General features: G+C 39.8%; 1 protein-coding gene across 1 annotated transcript in view; it reads left to right on the plus strand.

Moving 5' to 3' along the window:
• LOC124267821 (tripartite motif-containing protein 2-like) overlaps positions 1 to 13388 on the plus strand; it is a 48035-nt gene extending 34647 nt beyond the window's left edge. The window contains 2 exon segments of the mRNA XM_046702819.1: positions 9766 to 11801; positions 12649 to 13388. Of these exon segments, the coding sequence (XP_046558775.1) occupies positions 9768 to 11801 (2034 nt within the window). The 5' untranslated portion in view covers positions 9766 to 9767 and the 3' untranslated portion in view covers positions 12649 to 13388.
• Positions 13389 to 18507: the final 5119 nt, after the last annotated feature.

The following is an 18507-nucleotide window of genomic DNA, read 5'->3' on the forward strand; positions in this document are numbered from 1 at the left end:
GTGCATTGACTTGTATTGACAGCCATCTCAGTAGTCCATGATGTCATGTACTTATTTAGGGAGAGTGGGGTAGTTGCTATAGCGACGTTGTTGTAGCGACGTCATTCTTCACATTCAAGACCTTGGATTCCCTCATGGTGCTCCCTGACCCTCACAAATATTACTGGAATGTTACTAAACAAGTGGGCGGTGGGTAGCCTAGTGGTTAAAGCGTTGACTTGTCACGCCGAAGACTGGGGTTCGAATCCCCACATGGGCACAATGTGTGAAGGTATTTCTGGTGTCCCCTGCCGTGATGTTGCTGGAATATTGCTAAAAGCGGCGTAAAACCAAACTCAGTCAGTCAGTCAGTACTAAACAAGTAATATTCATTCATTCACTACCTATATGGGAACCAAGATCAGTACTGCACTAAGTGCTCTGTATTGGTAGTGAGGGGACCCGTGAAGGTCCGGGTGAGGATATTGATCTTCAGTAACCCATGCTTGTCGTAAGAGGCGACTAACGGGATCGGGTGGTCAGGCTCGCTGACTTGGTTGACACATGTCATCGGTTCCCAATTCCCGTAAAACTCAACTCACTCACTCACTGGTATTGAGGGACATTAGTTATGGCCCCCTGAGAAGGCAAACTCCATTTCTAAGAAACATGAGTCGTGTCAAAAGTACTTCTGCTATAGAACATATCATTTTTAAATTGATCACTTAACCCATATGTTTGTATCCTAAGCTCTGCTACTAATTGGGTGATCAAGCTCTGTTGGTTATTGGGTGATGACTTTATTTCTGGTGTACATTGTGTATGTACCAGCTTGGTAACCTAATAGTACACCAAGACGGGTTGACTGGACAGGCTGTGTGACGTGACTGATGGCTGATGTGTGGTGAATTCAGGCTTACTGGTTGCACTGGCACATACTTCAACATATACAGCAATATGATATGGCTGGAATATTGCTGACTGCCGTGTTAAACAACCAGTTGCTGACTCATTTGTGCTGTAATGTGGAAGTCCATCTTGTGTTTTGTTGTTTGGCTGGCTATATGGCAAATGTCTGTGTATAATTTAGTCTGGACCAAACAATCTAGTGATTGATATCATTAGGCAACAACCGAGTCAACATCCCTGTCCACCTGATCCAGGTACTGTCCTCTGTTGACTAGCAGGGGACTGAAGACCAATTCTAACCTGGATCCTCGCAGCCATCCATTTTGTGGAGGTGGAGGAGGATACACTGACATCTCCTGTGACCTTCAACTTCCCCCTGGGTAATCAGGGAATAGTATACATCCCAGGCTGGTCGTAACAGGCGACTTATTGGATCCAGTGGTCAGGCTCACTGCCTCGCTGATTGCCTGTCGCTGCATTGTATTAATCACTAGTTTATGCAGCCCAGCCCATTCCGTATGACCACCACCATACTACCTTCTTGTTATGGTGAAATATTTTCATTGCATTTGTCTGTTTCCAGCTGCACGGGGACTGGCTGTGTTGGAGGAGTATGTAATTTCCTAGCCCTTCTCTGGGACAAGATAGATGGGTTGTTTACAGCAAATATTGAAACACAATATTGCCCAGATATAACCTGGGAACATCAATAACATAGCTCATACCAAATTGATTCAGTGATATAGGCCTCCGATTCTACCCACCATAACATGCTGGTCGATGAGGTATATTTGTAAACTTGGGTAAATTAAACATAGATGATATAATGCTGCATTAGACAGCAGAGATGTAGAATATTAGCCATGTGATGACTGCACAATGCCTTCAGTTATCACAGACATACATGCAGCTCAGTGAGAGTAGGTGTTCAAACAGATCAATAACCCTACACCTCAACCAGCTCGGGGAGACTGACCGTCTTTAGTGTAATTGATTAGTTACTCAGGCATCCGGATGTGGTTCTTCAGTAGGTATGCTGCTTTCAGGAAAGGGAAAACTAAGCAGGCAACAGGCATGATGTATGGCGTTTGCTTGAGCTGATTGCTAGAGAATTATCAGTCGCCATGAGAATTCAGGTATTTTATCAGCAAGTCTATATGGTCTTGATACTGTGAAGAAGGCACACAGATCTGGTGTTGCTGACATTTTGTGGACATTGTAACTGTGGAATTAGGTGATTCAGAGGGAGACTTGTATCAACATTGTATACATGACACTGTGGTGTGGGCAGTGGTGGATGATGAATCGGACATGATCTGAGTGTACTCTTACACTGGACGTGTACTATCCGGGACGTGTACTCCTGTATTGGGTGTGTGTACTGATATGCTGAACGTGTATACTCTCATACTGGGTGAGGTCACTGCTGACAGGGGTAGCAGAGCTGCTGTGGGCATGGTGAGTTGAAGAGTCACATGTTTGTGGTCAGGCTGATAGCAGTATTTGTCGTTATTCCGATGATGTGTCATGTTTTGGTAGTGTTTATTTATTCCTGATTCTACAAGCTGTTGAAATGTTGAGGTTAAATGTAGGTTTTCTTTGGGTTTTTTAACTATTGACATCATGTAATAATAACCAGTTATGAACAGCAGAGTTGTGTTGATAGTCAATATGTATTTAAGTGAGTGAGTGAGTTTAGTTAAGCAATATTCCAGCAATATCATGGTGGGGGACACCAGAAATGGGCTTCACACATTGTACCCATTTGGGGAATCGAACCCGGGTTTTTGGCATGATGGGTGAACACTTTAACAACTGGGCTACCCCTATGCCCCTGTATTTAAATATTTGCAATAGCAAAATAGTACTTTTTGGAAACCTTATCTCATTGACAAATAAATGCCTCATGTATATCTTTAGAATACTGATAGATGTAGAACAATGCTCGCGCTCTCCTTCAGTTTGGCATGTTTGGAATGTCATACTTGAAGTGATGTGGGTTTGGTTTTGTTGTAAGTAGTGACTGACATGATTGTGGTATTCATGGACCCCACTGTTGTTCCTGATGATAGCTGACCAGTTATACTTAGTTACTGCTCAGTGGGGAGTCTTCAGTGAGAATACTAGTCACCTGCAAATAAATCCCTAATGATAGGCTGTTGTTGTTGTTTAATGGTACTCAGATGGATGGTGTCGTCTGGCTCTGTTACGTTGATCATCAGACACCATTATGGGATGTTTCAATCATCTTGGTTAAAGTACAAATTTCTGAAATTTTGTGCATGTGATTGTTTGAAATTAATTATTAAGACCACAGTGTTGGGAATTCAGTGGTGTAGACATCATTAATAACATGTCAGTCAAAATACTCAAGATCTCTGAATTTCAAACTAATATGTTAACTTACCATGAAGCTGTGACAAAGCTATGAGCAGAAATGGCTAAATACAACACTGCACCTGATTGGTTGATAGGTGGGAATCACTAAGAAAAAGACCTTTTTAGGAAGCCATTCAGAAAAATGAATGGGTCTGATGTAGAAATCATGTAACTATGTGAGTGAGTGAGTGAGTGGTTTTACGTCACTTTTAGCAATGTTCCAGCGATATCACTGCAGGGGACTGTTGAAATGGGCTTCACACATTGTACCCATGTGGGGAAAAGAACTTCAAAGAACATATTGCAATAGTAATGTGATAATGGTCAACTATTTCAATAGTAAAGGGATAGTTGTCAACAATGGCAATATTTATGTGATTAAATAGTAATGTGATAGTGGTCAACTATTTCAATAGTAATGTGATAGTGGTCAACTATTTCAATAGTAATGTGATAGTTGTCAACTATTTCAATATCTATGTGATTAAATGTAATGTGATAGTGGTCAACTATTTCAATAGTAATGTGATAGTGGTCAAACTCAACCATTTCAATAGTAATGTAATGTGATAGTGGTCAACTCAATAGTTTGATAGTGGTCAACTAGTCAATGTGATAGTGGTCAACTATTTCAATAGTAATGTGATAGTGGTCAACTATTTCAATAGTAATGTGATAGTGGTCAACTATTTCAATAGTAATGTGATAGTGGTCAACTATTTCAATAGTAATGTGATAGTGGTCAACTATTTCAATAGTAATGTGATAGTGGTCAACTATTTCAATAGTAATGTGATAGTGGTCAAGTATTTTGGTCAATTTATAATGTGATAGTGGTCAACTATTTCAATAGTAATGTGATAGTGGTCAACTATTTCAATAGTAATGTGATAGTGGTCAACTATTTCAATAGTAATGTGATAGTGGTCAACTATTTCAATAGTAATGTGATAGTGGTCAACTATTTCAATAGTAATGTGATAGTGGTCAACTATTTCAATAGTAATGTGAAGTGGTCAACTATTTCAATAGTAATGTGATAGTGGTCAACTATTTCAATAGTAATGTGATAGTGGTCAACTATTTCAATAGTAATGTGATAGTGGTCAACTATTTCAATAGTAATGTGATAGTGGTCAACTATTTCAATAGTAATGTGATAGTGGTCAACTATTTCAATAGTAATGTGATAGTGGTCAACTATTTCAATAGTAATGTGATAGTGGTCAACTATTTCAATAGTAATGTGATAGTGGTCAACTATTTCAATAGTAATGTGATAGTGGTCAACTATTTCAATAGTAATGTGATAGTGGTCAACTATTTCAATAGTAATGTGATAGTGGTCAACTATTTCAATAGTAATGTGATAGTGGTCAACTATTTCAATAGTAATGTGATAGTGGTCAACTATTTCAATAGTAATGTGATAGTGGTCAACTATTTCAATAGTAATGTGATAGTGGTCAACTATTTCAATAGTAATGTGATAGTGGTCAACTATTTCAATAGTAATGTGATAGTGGTCAACTATTTCAATAGTAATGTGATAGTGGTCAACTATTTCAATAGTAATGTGATAGTGGTCATAGTAGTATTGTGATAGTAGTAATGTGATAGTAATCAGATAGTATTTCATTTAGTAATGTGATCAGTGGTCAACTATTGCAATAGTAATGTGATAGTGGTCAACTATTTCAATAGTAATGTGATAGTGGTCAACTATTTCAATAGTAATGTGATCAGTGGTCAACTATTGCAATAGTAATGTGATAGTGGTCAACTATTGCAATAGTAATGTGATCATGTCAACTATTGCAGTAGTAAGTAATGTGATAGTAATGTGTCAACTATTGCAGTAGTAATGTGATCATGTAAGTGATGTGATGGTCAAGTATTGCAGTAGTAATGTGATATGTCATTGCAAGTATGATCAGTAGTCATGTCAAGTATTATTTCAATGCAGTAATGTGATCATGTCAAAATATTGCAGTAGTAATGTGATCATGTCAAGTCAAGTAGTATTGCAATAGTAATGTGATCATGTCAAGTATTGCAGTAGTAATGTGATCATGTCAAGTATTGCAGTAGTAATGTGATCATGTCAAGTATTGCAGTAGTAATGTGATCATGTCAAGTATTGCAGTAGTAATGTGATCATGTCAAGTATTGCAGTATTGCAGTAGTAATGTGATCATGTCAAGTATTGCAGTAGTAATGTGATCATGTCAAGTATTGCAGTAGTAATGTGATCATGTCAAGTATTGCAGTAGTAATGTGATCATGTCAAGTATTGCAGTAGTAATGTGATCATGTCAAGTATTGCAGTAGTAATGTGATCATGTCAAGTATTGCAGTAGTAATGTGATCATGTCAAATATTGCAGTAGTAATGTGATCATGTCAAGTATTGCAGTAGTAATGTGATCATGTCAAGTATTGCAGTATTGCAGTAGTAATGTGATCATGTCAAGTATTGCAGTAGTAATGTGATCATGTCAAATATTGCAGTAGTAATGTGATCATGTCAAATATTAGTAATGTGCATATTAATGTGCAGTGATCATGTCAAGTATTGCAGTAGTAATGTGATCATGTCAAGTATTGCAGTAGTAATGTGATCATGTGATATTGCAGTAGTAATGCGGATGCGTCAAGCATTGCAGTAATAATGATCAGCAGTAATGTGATCATGTCAAGTATTGCAGTAGTAATGTGATCATGTCAAGTATTGCAGTAGTAATGTGATCATGTCAAGTATTGCAGTAGTAATGTGATCATGTCAAGTATTGCAGTAGTAATGTGATCATGTCAAGTATTGCAGTAGTAATGTGATCATGTCAAGTATTGCAGTAGTAATGTGATCATGTCAAACCAACTTTAAGGCTTCATGATCATATTAATGAATGTAATAGAAATGAATAAAATATTGCTGACAATGTCATTGTTGGACATTTTCTTCCCTGTGGCTACTCAAACCAAGGGGAAGTAACTCCAACCTTGTATCCTTTCTGAAAAACACGCAGGCAGTTTAAAAGGTTTATTTATCACTAATTGCAACTATTGACAATGTTGATGGTTATGATATGACAATGCTATTGATCTTTCAAATTCCTATTGATATAGAACTGTTGGAGGACAAATATTTACAATACGTTGTTAAGTTTGCCTGAATACCTAATATTGCACCAGTATATTTGAGTATACTTTAACTGCAGTTAATGGGCAGCTGATGTGCTCGGCTGTTGCTGGTGTAGTGGGGCATGGTTGCAAGGTGGAAATGTATCAAGTTACAAAAGAAATCAATTTCTCAAGGGAAGTAACCCCTGTCTAGCTGTTGTATGGTGGGATATATTCCGTTGCCGCTGAAACACATGAGCAGTTTCAACTATTACATGACCGTGTCACACATAGGCTAGGGCCCTGTGGGGGGTTAGAGGAGGAATATGATAAAAACGTGTGTTGTCATGGCAATACATAATATCAGTATTGTACATTTGGACTGAGTTTGGTTTTACGCCGCTTTTAGCAATATTCCAGCAACATCACGGCAGGGGACACCAGAAATGGGCTTCACACATTGTACCCATCTGGGGATTCGAACCCCGGTCTTCGGTGTGATGAGCCAACGCTTTAACCACTACGCTACCCCACCACCCCTGTACATTTGGAATTTTCTATTTTGGTGAAATATCTTCAAAAGATTTGACATCTGTATGTTTCATAAAATGACATACAAAAAAAATATTAATTCACTTCAATAGTTTTCAACAAATGTATTATATATCTATTTTGATTGCAGGCCTCATATATGACATGCATTATCAAACAAATTGATCAGTATTAGTTCAGGTGTAATGTAACAACTGAGAGCAACTGCACTCTTAACACAGGACAGCAGCAGCAGCAGTGGCAGTGGCAGTTTTAACACACCATTGATTTTTTTAATAAGTAAAATAATTGGTTCTGCATGAGTTTTGATTGACATATCAATTGAAACCAGGATATTGAAACCAATTCTTTACCTTGAAAAATGAAAACTATTTCTAATTAAGGATACCTAAAGGATGTATACCTATAGGATACACACCGATTTTATCACTGTTTCAGTTTAGTGCAGCTGTCATGCTTTTCTGGAGTACTCAGTAGTTTGGGATGTAACAATACACTTGTGGTTTGTTTTTTCTCAATGTGAGGTGGAACATGAGTGTTCTTGCTGCATACCACAGCTGTGACCTGCACAACGTACAGTGTGACTTGTAATGACAGGGTGTCAGCAGTGTCCACACAATAGCCAGTGGATCATATTTACAGACGGAGTTACAAGGAAACCGAGATAAGGGCTCTAGTCAAGTGTGGGACCATGTGTCGTCAGATTAGTGTTACTCAAGTGTACCAGTATTTACGGGGGAAGCTATTGATACCCTAAAGCAATGCTGGCCATTCTGATTGTATAAGTGAATACTCGCTGTTCGAATTGAGTTGGAAGGAGAATGTAGCCATTTTTTGTGGTAAGATACACACTGTACATTTTGATAATTTCTTTAGAGCCTGTAATGAATCATTGATCATGTGGACTGATGGATGAAACTGCTCTGAAAGAAACAATCAAACACTTAGCAAAGTTATAGATGTGCTGTGGGTACAGTGAATAACATTGTGTGTCCCTCTTGAAGCAGTGAATGTTTTTAAGCATCCATTCTGTATATTTGTGTCTATTTGCACATCACGTAAAACCCTGACTCTGCAGACCTGTGATGATCCTCGGAACGGAAACCGATCCCCAGAAACCCATGGTGTAAGAGGTGACCACTGACAGTCAGGGCAGGGACTACATTGTTTGTATTTCATGGTATCCAATCTGCATGTCAGTCACTGGCTTGTCTGGTCCAGACTCTGTGGTTATGACTGATTATCATTACTGTCTCATTGATTCCATTTCCTGGTGTCACAACTGTATCATGTCAATACTGATTTGTTTGGTGGTCCTGACAGCTATTTATAGACTCAGATGTCATATATATGGAAGATATTCCTGAATGCGGTGTTAGCAAATTACAGTCAAATCCCCGATGAGTCGAATCTCTGGGGACCAAGTAATAGATTCGACTTATCGATGTATTCGAGACATAGGTATGTCTATGGGGGTAGAAAAAAAGATGATCCAGTCCTAATTCCTCCGCCTAAGCATTTGTTTATCTAATGATTTAATAGGGGCACCTAATCAGTTCCAGTCTGATTAGCACAGACAGTGATTTCCGTAAAATCACTAATCTGCCTTTTGAACTCACCCGTCAAAGGCGGAAAGGTGTCAGTCGCGCTGGTTTGTTAATTGGATCAGTTTGCTACACCAATCAACTTCTCATTGGCTGACTTTGGCTTATGTATATACAAGATTGCTGTTGTTTGAATCTCATGGGACCAAATTTTCTTCTCGAGTCATCGTGTGTATTTATGAGACGAATTCGTGTAACCGGTATTCAAATGATGACAACTATAACAGGGAATGGTCGGGACCGACAGGTACTTCGAGTTATGCATAATATTCGAGACACCGGCATTCGACTCATCGGGATTTGACTGTATGTATAATGGCTTGCTGGTCTGAGAAAGGCGGGTTTATCTGTATATGTGTCATAACTATGACAGAGACCTGTGAGTAATGAGATTTGGACCAGACAAACCATTGATTACTTATTGTGTTTACCATTACCGTGGCCCTGTAGGGGGTTTATACCTGGCACCAGTGTGCCAATACTGGTCATCAGAGATGAAGGTGATTGTATATCAACATAGTAATATCAGTTTTCTCTGACTCTGTTATTATCCCCCAGAACGCGTTTTGTGGGGGGTATTAAAATGGTCTCCGTCTGTCCGTGTGTGCGTCCGTGCACATTTGTCTTTTCCGGAGCATAACTCTAAAACCGTTCAATATTTCATCACCAAACTAGACACATAGAAAGATCTGATGGTCTACTGGTGCCTTTTGGTAGTTTTGGATTTCTGAATAAAATATTTTTGGCGTTTCCATGGTAACAAGTTTGACTTAGACTGAAATTAGTGGTAGTACTCTCTTCTGGAGCAGAACTTTAAAACTGTTCACTGTTTCATCACCAAATTTCATGCATAGGTAGATCTAGTGGTGAACTGGTGCCTTTTGGTAGTTTTGGATTTCTGAATAAAATAAGTTTTTGTGTGTGTTTCCATGGCAACAATTTTGACTTCAACTGAATTTGATGGTAGTGCTCCTTTCTTGAACAGAACTTAGAAACCTTTCAGTACTCTCCTTCCACTTAGCTATATACACGCCAACACATTTGACATAGTCATAACTCGTAGACATATTCATTAAGAGTATTTTGCCATTGCGGGGAATATTGATGACTTTGTCTTCTTGTTTACAGACTGTTGTCAAATAGATGGAAAACTACTGAGTGAGTCATTAAATAACATTAAAAAACCCCAGTACTTTGTCTGAAATGTGTGTTTTTTGCTTCAGGTATGATGTCTTCTACCCTGGTGGAGACAGTTTCTATCAACTATGAAGACTTCAACGACAGTTTCCTTACCTGTGGCACATGCCTGTGCATGTATGACTCTGTTGAACACAACCCCAAGCTCCTGCCGTGCTCTCACACTGTATGTAAAGGCTGCCTGGAACGCATTATAGCTGCACAGACCCTTGACACAGGGTCCTTCAGATGTCCAATATGCCGAGAGACCATCACCCTGCCCCAGGGTGGTGTTGGGGCGTTTCCAGCCAGCTTCTTGGTCAACCAGCTGCTTGATCTTATGGCTAGCCAGAGACGCTGATGTGTCATCCCAAAATGTTCAGTCCATTCCAACCAGGAGTTACTATTCTGTGAAACGTGTGATATTGTTTTCTGTGTGCGCTGTACAGAGGGAAACCATAATGGCCGGGGTGCAAGTGAACATACTGTGATTCCATTTGCTATCGCTATAAAGAGAATGTCTGAGATACTCCTATACAAGGCGCATCTGTGCATCAAGAACCTGAACAATGCGTATGAGAATGTGTCCCAGGAATTACGGAGATTGGAGCTGTCGGTTGACAAAACTCTAGACCAGATCAATAGGTCATTCCAGGATGTGATGGCCGTTGTTGACAAGCGTCGACACGAGTGCTTGCAGTGGGTCCGCAAGATCCGTGAGGAGAAGAAAAAGATCCTGAATGAGCAGTTGGACCTCATTCAGCAGGAGAAGGAGAAGGTACAGTTGGAGTGTGATGGTCTGCAGTACCAGGTGGAGGTACGCAACATCACCAAGAAGATCGGAGACCTAAACGAGAAACTGGACACGACAAGTACTCTGGCTGAGCCTCGTGAAAACTCCTTTCTGAAATATGAGCACAAGCATAATGAGGCACTCAAGGAAATTTCCAAAGCTGTTGCCACCTTTGGCAGGATTAAAGTCAGCACAACCTTCCCAGCACTATCGTCAGCAAAGTTTAAAGAAGCTACGACACATCTTCGCTCAGGGGTCAAGATCATCACAGTGGATTACCATGGCAACCCCCGAACAGGTGGTAGTGATCCTGTGATAGCAGAAATGCGCACAGACAAAGGTGATCTTGTCGACACCAAGGTGACGGACAATGAGGATGGGACATATGGTATTCAGTTTATACCACCGAAATCTGGTAAACTGAAGCTCTGTGTCAGCATATTTAATCGGCCAATCAAAGATAGTCCATTTTCTATTGATGTCAGTGATCATATAAATCCATTGTGGAAGTTCGGATCTCGTGGCACAGGGAACACAAATCTTGTTCAGCCTGTGAGAATCTCAGCAGATCAGACAGGAACAATATATACTCTGGACACGGGTAACAGTCGGATTTCTGTTCTCAACGCTGAGGGCGAGTTCCTGCGACACATTGGACCAGCAGGTCTGGAGAACCAGAGTGCCACAGGTCTTTGTCTAATGCCAGACACGAACCTTGCCATCATCAACTGGAGAACAAAATGTGTGTCCATCCTTGGCAATGAAGGTGAACTAATTAAAAAGTTCACGGCACAGGAGTTTGTGGAACCAATTGACATTGCCGTCAACAGTAAGAGCAACATCATCGTGGCTGATAGTGGTGCTGGGAAGGTGTTTATATTTGATCCATCCGGCATCCTTCTGACCACCTTCGGCAGTCGTGGTGACCGGGATGGACAGTTCAAGCTGATATCATCGGTAACAGTTGGCAAATGTGATGAAATTCTAGTCACTGATCACAGAATCCAAATTTTCACTAAAGACGGTAAATTTTCCCGCCGATTGTCCGACTCTGGAAAGGGTCAGTATGGAGGCATAACAGTGGATGCTGGTGGTTACATCCTCGCAACCAAGACGGAGAAGGGGAAGAGTCTCATCCATGTGTTGAATTCCAGTGGCAAGCTGCAGTTCTGTATTGACAGCATTGAGGACAAGTTGAAGAGGCCGAGTGGGCTGGCAACACTTCCCGACTTCCATGTCGTTGTTGCCGACTTGGGCAATGACTGCGTCAAGAAGTACAGATACAAATAGGTACCTTATTTCTTTGAAAGGTCACCCGTGAAGATCCGGGTTAGAACTGATCTTCAGTAACCCATGCTTGTTGTAAGAGGCGACTAACGCGATTCAGGTGGTCAGGCCTGCTGACTGGGTTGACACGTCATTGTATCCCAGTTGCATATATCGATGTTCATGCTGTTGATCCCTGGATTGTCTGGACCAGACTCAATTATTTACAGACCGCCATATAGCTGGCATAAAATTCAACTCACTCACTCACTCTTGGAAAGGTCTTTATCCCCAGTACAGGCAATCAGTTCGTATTGCTTGGTTTTACATAATAATCTTAGAAAACAACAGAAGAAAAGATATAGACTACAGTAGCATGTTTACACCCACAGTCTTTTATACCATATAGGTTACTAGCCATCATGTGGGCCTATCATTAAGATATTATAATTTCATATATATCATGGCGACTCGGATGGAGTAAGAAATACCTGTCCAAATATGATTGTGTTGTCTTTAATATATTGGGAGGCAAATCTGAAACTAATAAATACAAATTCGAACTCATTTTTCTGTTGTTAGTAGACTTGTCTTGTGGGTTCAGTAATGATTTAAGGTAATGCAGGTCAGATGATGCCAAAGCAATTTTCGATAATATGTTTTTGGTAACTCAGATGGCCATTGATAGGGAATGCTTTGTGGAAACAAAAGTGTCTGATCAAAGGGAGGTAACCCATCCCTGACTTAACTTGAATATTCATAGATTTGTAAGCTGTTGAAGAATCGTAAAATCCTGAAACCTTCTCAATGCATGGAAATGTGCTTTTTCCACTTTTCATTTAATTGAATGTTCATTTGCTTTTTTTTCCAGATATATGCAGGGTCTCCCGGAGGAGATGAGAACCAAACCAAAGGAAAAACATGTGTTAATATTAAGAAATTTAATATATTTGTGTTATATTGTGCGTATTCTTATTGACGTTTTAGAATGAGGTTTGTGAGTCAGTTATTGTTGGCTTGATTGTGAGATGCTGTATTCACCAGAGACGTCGGGTCGAACTCGGAATCTCAGAAAGCTTGAAATTTCTATATCTGGCTGCAGGAAACATTCTACTACAGGATGTAGGACACATTCTACTACAGGGTGTAGGATACATGCTACCACATGGTGTAGGATACATGCTACCACAGGGTGTAGGATACATGCTACCACAGGCTGTAGGATACATGCTACCACAGGCTGTAGGATACATGCTGTAGGATACATGCTACCACAGGCTGTAGGATACATGCTACCACAGGCTGTAGGATACATGCTATTACAGGCTGTAGGATACATGCTACCACATGCTGTAGGATACATGCTACCACAGGCTGTAGGCTACATGCTACTACATGGTGTATGATACATGCTACCACAGGCTGTAGGATACATGCTATTATAGGGTGTAGGATACATGCTACCACAGGCTGTAGGATACATGCTACTACAGGGTGTATGATACATGCTACCACAGGCTGTAGGATACATGCTACCACAGGCTGTAGGATACATGCTACCACAGGCTGTAGGATACATGCTATTATAGGGTGTAGGATACATGCTACCACAGGCTATAGGATACATGCTACTACAGGGTGTATGATACATGCTACCACAGGCTGTAGGATACATGCTACCACAGGCTGTAGGATACATGCTACTACATGGTGTAGGATACATGCTACCACAGGCTGTAGGATACATGCTACTACATGGTGTAGGATACATGCTACCACAGGGTGTAGGATACATTCTATCACAGGCTGTAGGATACTTTGCTACTACAGGCTGTAGGATACACACTACTACATGCTGTAGGATACATGCCACATGTCTTAGAATATTAGAGGCATGATTAGAATATTTGTTGGATCAGTAACCCACCTTAGCAGTAACACAAGCAACATTGACATTGTATATCCTTGTTTGGCGTAAGGAGACTTTGATACAGTATGTCCTTGTTTGGCTTAAGGAGACTGATACAGTATGTCCTTGTTTGGCTTAAGGAGACTGATACAGTATGTCCTTGTTTGGCTTAAGGAGACTTTGATACAGTATGTCCTTGTTTGGCTTAAGGAGACTGATACAGTATATCCTTGTTTGGCTTAAGGAGACTTTAATACAGTATGTCCTTGTTGGCTTAAGGAGACTTTGATACAGTATGTCCTTGTTGGCTTAAGGAGACTTTGATACAGTATGTCCTTGTTTGGCTTAAAGAACCACTAAACTTTGTTTTTGTTACTCTTTAACCATTACATATGAAAGATTTGTGGTTAGTCTTTGGCGCGAACACCAAATTTATTCTTTAAAAACTTGTGGTTAATTAATACCGGTGCATTAAAAGTGGCCAAAAGTCGCCTGCTTCCCTCTCACTCGCCAACTAAACCACAGACAGGTTACGTGAAACTCTGTCGCCAGAGCACTGCAGTGACGCCATATGAGGAACGATTTTCAGTTAGTTGTATAGAAAAGTGTAGCACGCCATCATTTTGATGATTTCTCGACATCAACTAATTTTACATGCCAATCGCTGCTTTGTCGCCAATTGCTCCTAGGGTCGGGCGATGGTGTCCCCATGCACAGATTTCCACAGGACCCCCGCAGTTCGTAAGCTAAATGGGTTATGTTTGTGGAGTGCGGTTTAGCGCTAGGAAGCCTGAAACGATATCTTACTTGTGTTCAGATCGCTTCACGGAAGTTAAAGAATCAAAACTACTTTACTAGTTGTAGTAAAATATGCATATGATTGATGACCATAAAGATTTTCTATGACACAACTTGTAACATAACGATTTCTTCCTCGAAGTGAGGTTGTGGTCGGTAACAATAATATTGTAAGTAGTATTATATTGACACCCACCTCGCTGCCACAGAGAAATTGTTATGATATACGCTTATGTCATGCAAAAATCCTATTGGCTATCAATAAAATACATATTTTACTACCAGTAGAAAGTAGTTTTGCTTTTTGTAACTCGGGTGAAAACAAACCTAAATACCATTTATCCTCAGACTCATGGATGTTCCCGACAGGCTCGCCATTTTAAAAATAAAAAATCTGTTATAATTAATGAGATTATAGTTTGTTTTCATCAAGTTAGAAAATCAAGACTACTTTCTACTCGTTGTTAAATATGTATTGGAATCATAACCAAACGGATTTTGCATGACACAACTTATAACATAACGATTTCTTCCACGGAAGCGAGGTGGGGGTCGAAGTCACAATACTGCGCCGATAAATGTCTTGCTACTTTCCCATGGTTAATGTCCACTCACCAGTATGTAGATACTAGTCAATGTGCGCCTTTATATTTGGTCTTATTATCCTAATTAGTTTATTATCACACTTGTATGCATTTTGAAACTAAATAAAAAGCAGACGATCTGCTGATACTTATAGTGAATTTATAACAGAACTGTAATATCTAGACATTTTATAGTTTGCCAATGTGAATCATAATTCGCACACACACCCTAGTGCATGTTGTCTGTCTCATTACACTTCACGGCGAAAACAATGATTCTGTTGAATGCTACGACAAATGAATAAAAACAAAATGCAAATATTAAAATTAAAACAGATTAAAGTTACAATTAACAATATCAGGCCATTACCTTGTTCGAGGAATGTATCCATCAATATCCACAAAACTGTTCCAAATGATGTGTCTTTTAACAGTTTAATATACTGAAAAAGTGATAAATCTTTTCAGGTATTGGTGTATAGTCTCATTGGTGTTGCAGGATAGCACACCTGGCAACTAATTGCATAATGTCCGCCTTTCTTTAAAAACAGTAATTTAGTTAGCCAATAATGGGCAATCAATCAATGTATTGCCGGTTAATCCTTTGAAAGAAGGACGTTGTTTTCACGCAGACACCGCACGACAGAGTGTATTCAGTATAGATTAGTAAATCTACATACATAAACACTACCTTTGACAATTCCGCTGTGTAAGATAAAAGTAATTAATCAATCAGCGTGTTATCGGTTAATCCTTTGATCGATGTTTATAATGTTGAATATTTACTCCAGACACAAGAAATGCCAAATGGGAACCTTTGTCGGTAATCTAAGTGTGTTACCACTAATTATACCTGTTATAAATTCATTAACTGACCATCAAGTGAATGATGACAAATAACATGTGTAGGTTTATACCACCTAACACGGGTCACAACGAGGGAGTATTAATTGCTGTATTGCATGTGAAAACTTATGGGCCGACACTGTTTTGAGAATACAAACAGATTTTTACATGACATGATTAAATATCGAGGTAAAACAACACAGAAATGGGATCAATTTGGATCAGTCATTATACAAATAGGGCCCTAACGACACCAATCGATTTTGACAGAATCATCTATGAAAACAAGTTGTAACTCGAAACTAGGCAAAGCAGGAGACAAAAGTAAATGACAGTAGATTGTGAGAACATATAGCTTTCATTTTCCACAACAATTGTCACGATTTCAGGTTTATACAAGCCTGCAAACACGATAATTTACCCCCTAAAATGTAGATGAATTCTGCATCGGCTCTCAAAGCTATTCCTCATATGGCGTCACAGAGGCCTGCGTCTTTGATTGGTTGAAATTCGTTCATGGGGTGAGAATTGTGCACTGTTGTCAAAAAGGTCGATTTAAGTCAATTTAAGGTCGAAATGAGTAGTTTTAATGACGGGGTTTCATTTATAACGATGCCAGTTAGTGATTTATGTATTTGTACCCCTAGGGTTTATGTGACCTTTAAGGAGACTGATGCAGTATGTCCTTGTTGGCTTTAGGAGACTGATACAGTATGTCCTTGTTGGCTTTAGGAGACTGATACAGTATGTCCTTGTTTGGCTTAAGGAGACTTTGATACAGTATGTCCTTGTTTGGCTTAAGGAGACTGATACAGTATGTCCTTGTTTGGCTTAAGGAGACTGATACAGTATGTCCTTGTTGGCTTAAGGAGACTGATACAGTATGTCCTTTGGCTTAAGGAGACTGATATAGTATGTCCTTGTTGGCTTAAGGAGACTGATACAGTATGTCCTTGTTTGGCTCAAGAAGACTTTACATTGATGGCAGAGTAATGGAAAGTGATAGTCATACATGCTTTGTATTGTTATAGAGAGTCCATCTATACATGGCCTACATTGATACCTCCATGATGTTTGACAGTCATTTGCTGTCTTCAGTGTGTTCAAGTTGATGCTGTAAGCTTGTCCACATGATCAGTTAATACGCTATATGTATTCTGTCACCTCTTCATCATTCTAAGGTTGCACACAATTTTTAAAAATGGAATAGTCTTTCAGTCTGTCTATCGTATCTCCTTGTCTGGAGATAATAATTCTTGAAATGGTACTTACTACATACACCTGTACTTGTATAGAAATATTCTTCTTAGAGTGATACCTTCATGTAATCAGTAGATGCATGTATTGTCCTGAATCCTTTATCAACTTGTATTCCCTGACTAACTGGTGAAACAGTCACACATCTGATAAGAGGGGTACCAGTTTGAACATAGTATTTTGAAGAACTGGTAGAGTTTCTGTTTTTTTCAAGGATATATCGTCTTTCTATTATCTCTTCTTTATTTTGACATTTTAGTCTCTCTTACCTCCAACTTGGCTCAGAATTTTACCTGCTCATGTTGATAATTTGATTCCAATGCTTTCATAAATAGAGTGCTATAAGACACTAAGGTAATGGTGATGATGGGGCGTGGTCCGAGCATGGAAGGGAGATGTGATAAACTGGATAGTCGAGTCTGGAGATTGTACACGTGTTGTTTTGTCTTAGATTCAACTCAGATGTTTGGCTGTGTGTTTGTGGCTTGTAACCAGACTGTCAGACCCACGAGGGATGTGCATCCTCTGTGTGTCATGATATCATGGGCACCTGATAGGAGATCTGACACATCATGGACACCTCGTGGGAGATCTGACATATCATGGACACCTGATGTGACATCATGGACAGCTGATGGGAGATCTGACACATCATGGATACCTGATGGGAGATCTGACACATCATGGACACCTGATGGGAGATCGGACACATCATGGACACCTGATGGGAGATCTGACACATCATGGACACCTGATGGGAGATCGGACACATCATGGACAGCTGATGGGAGATCGGACACATCATGGACACCTGATGGGAGATCGGACACATCATGGACACCTGATGGGAGATCTGTCACATCATGGACATCTGATGGGAGATCTGTCACATCATGGACACTTGATGGGATATCTGTCACATCCTGGACATCTGATGAGAGATCGGACACATAAGGTGTCTGGATAATGGGGGCTGCACATCCTCCCTCAGGAACCACAAATGGTGAATAGATTGAGCAGAAGATAATCTCTTGGGTGTTAATCAGATGATGCAAACTAAATACTGGGTAGAATACATAGCGTAAACTTCTTGTTAGTGAAGTCTCCTCCATCCTGCTGGGCTCGTCCGCTCTGCAGATGTCTCTGAGGAACCTTTAAAGATCAAACATTATGCAATTTGGTGTCCAGTTATGTACCTGAAGTGGTCCTTTAGCTTGTCAGTGATTGATGTTAGAGTTTCAATATGAGTGCATAATCCAGGATTTCATTGTGATGCTGGTTTAGGTTGATGCTGTGTGTTTTACTGTAGTATCTTCATATGTCTGCATCCTCACAC

The sequence above is a fragment of the Haliotis rubra genome, unplaced genomic scaffold (genome assembly GCF_003918875.1).
Source record: "Haliotis rubra isolate DU_JTF1 unplaced genomic scaffold, ASM391887v1 Scf134, whole genome shotgun sequence".
Classification (NCBI taxonomy): Eukaryota; Metazoa; Mollusca; class Gastropoda; order Lepetellida; family Haliotidae; genus Haliotis; species Haliotis rubra.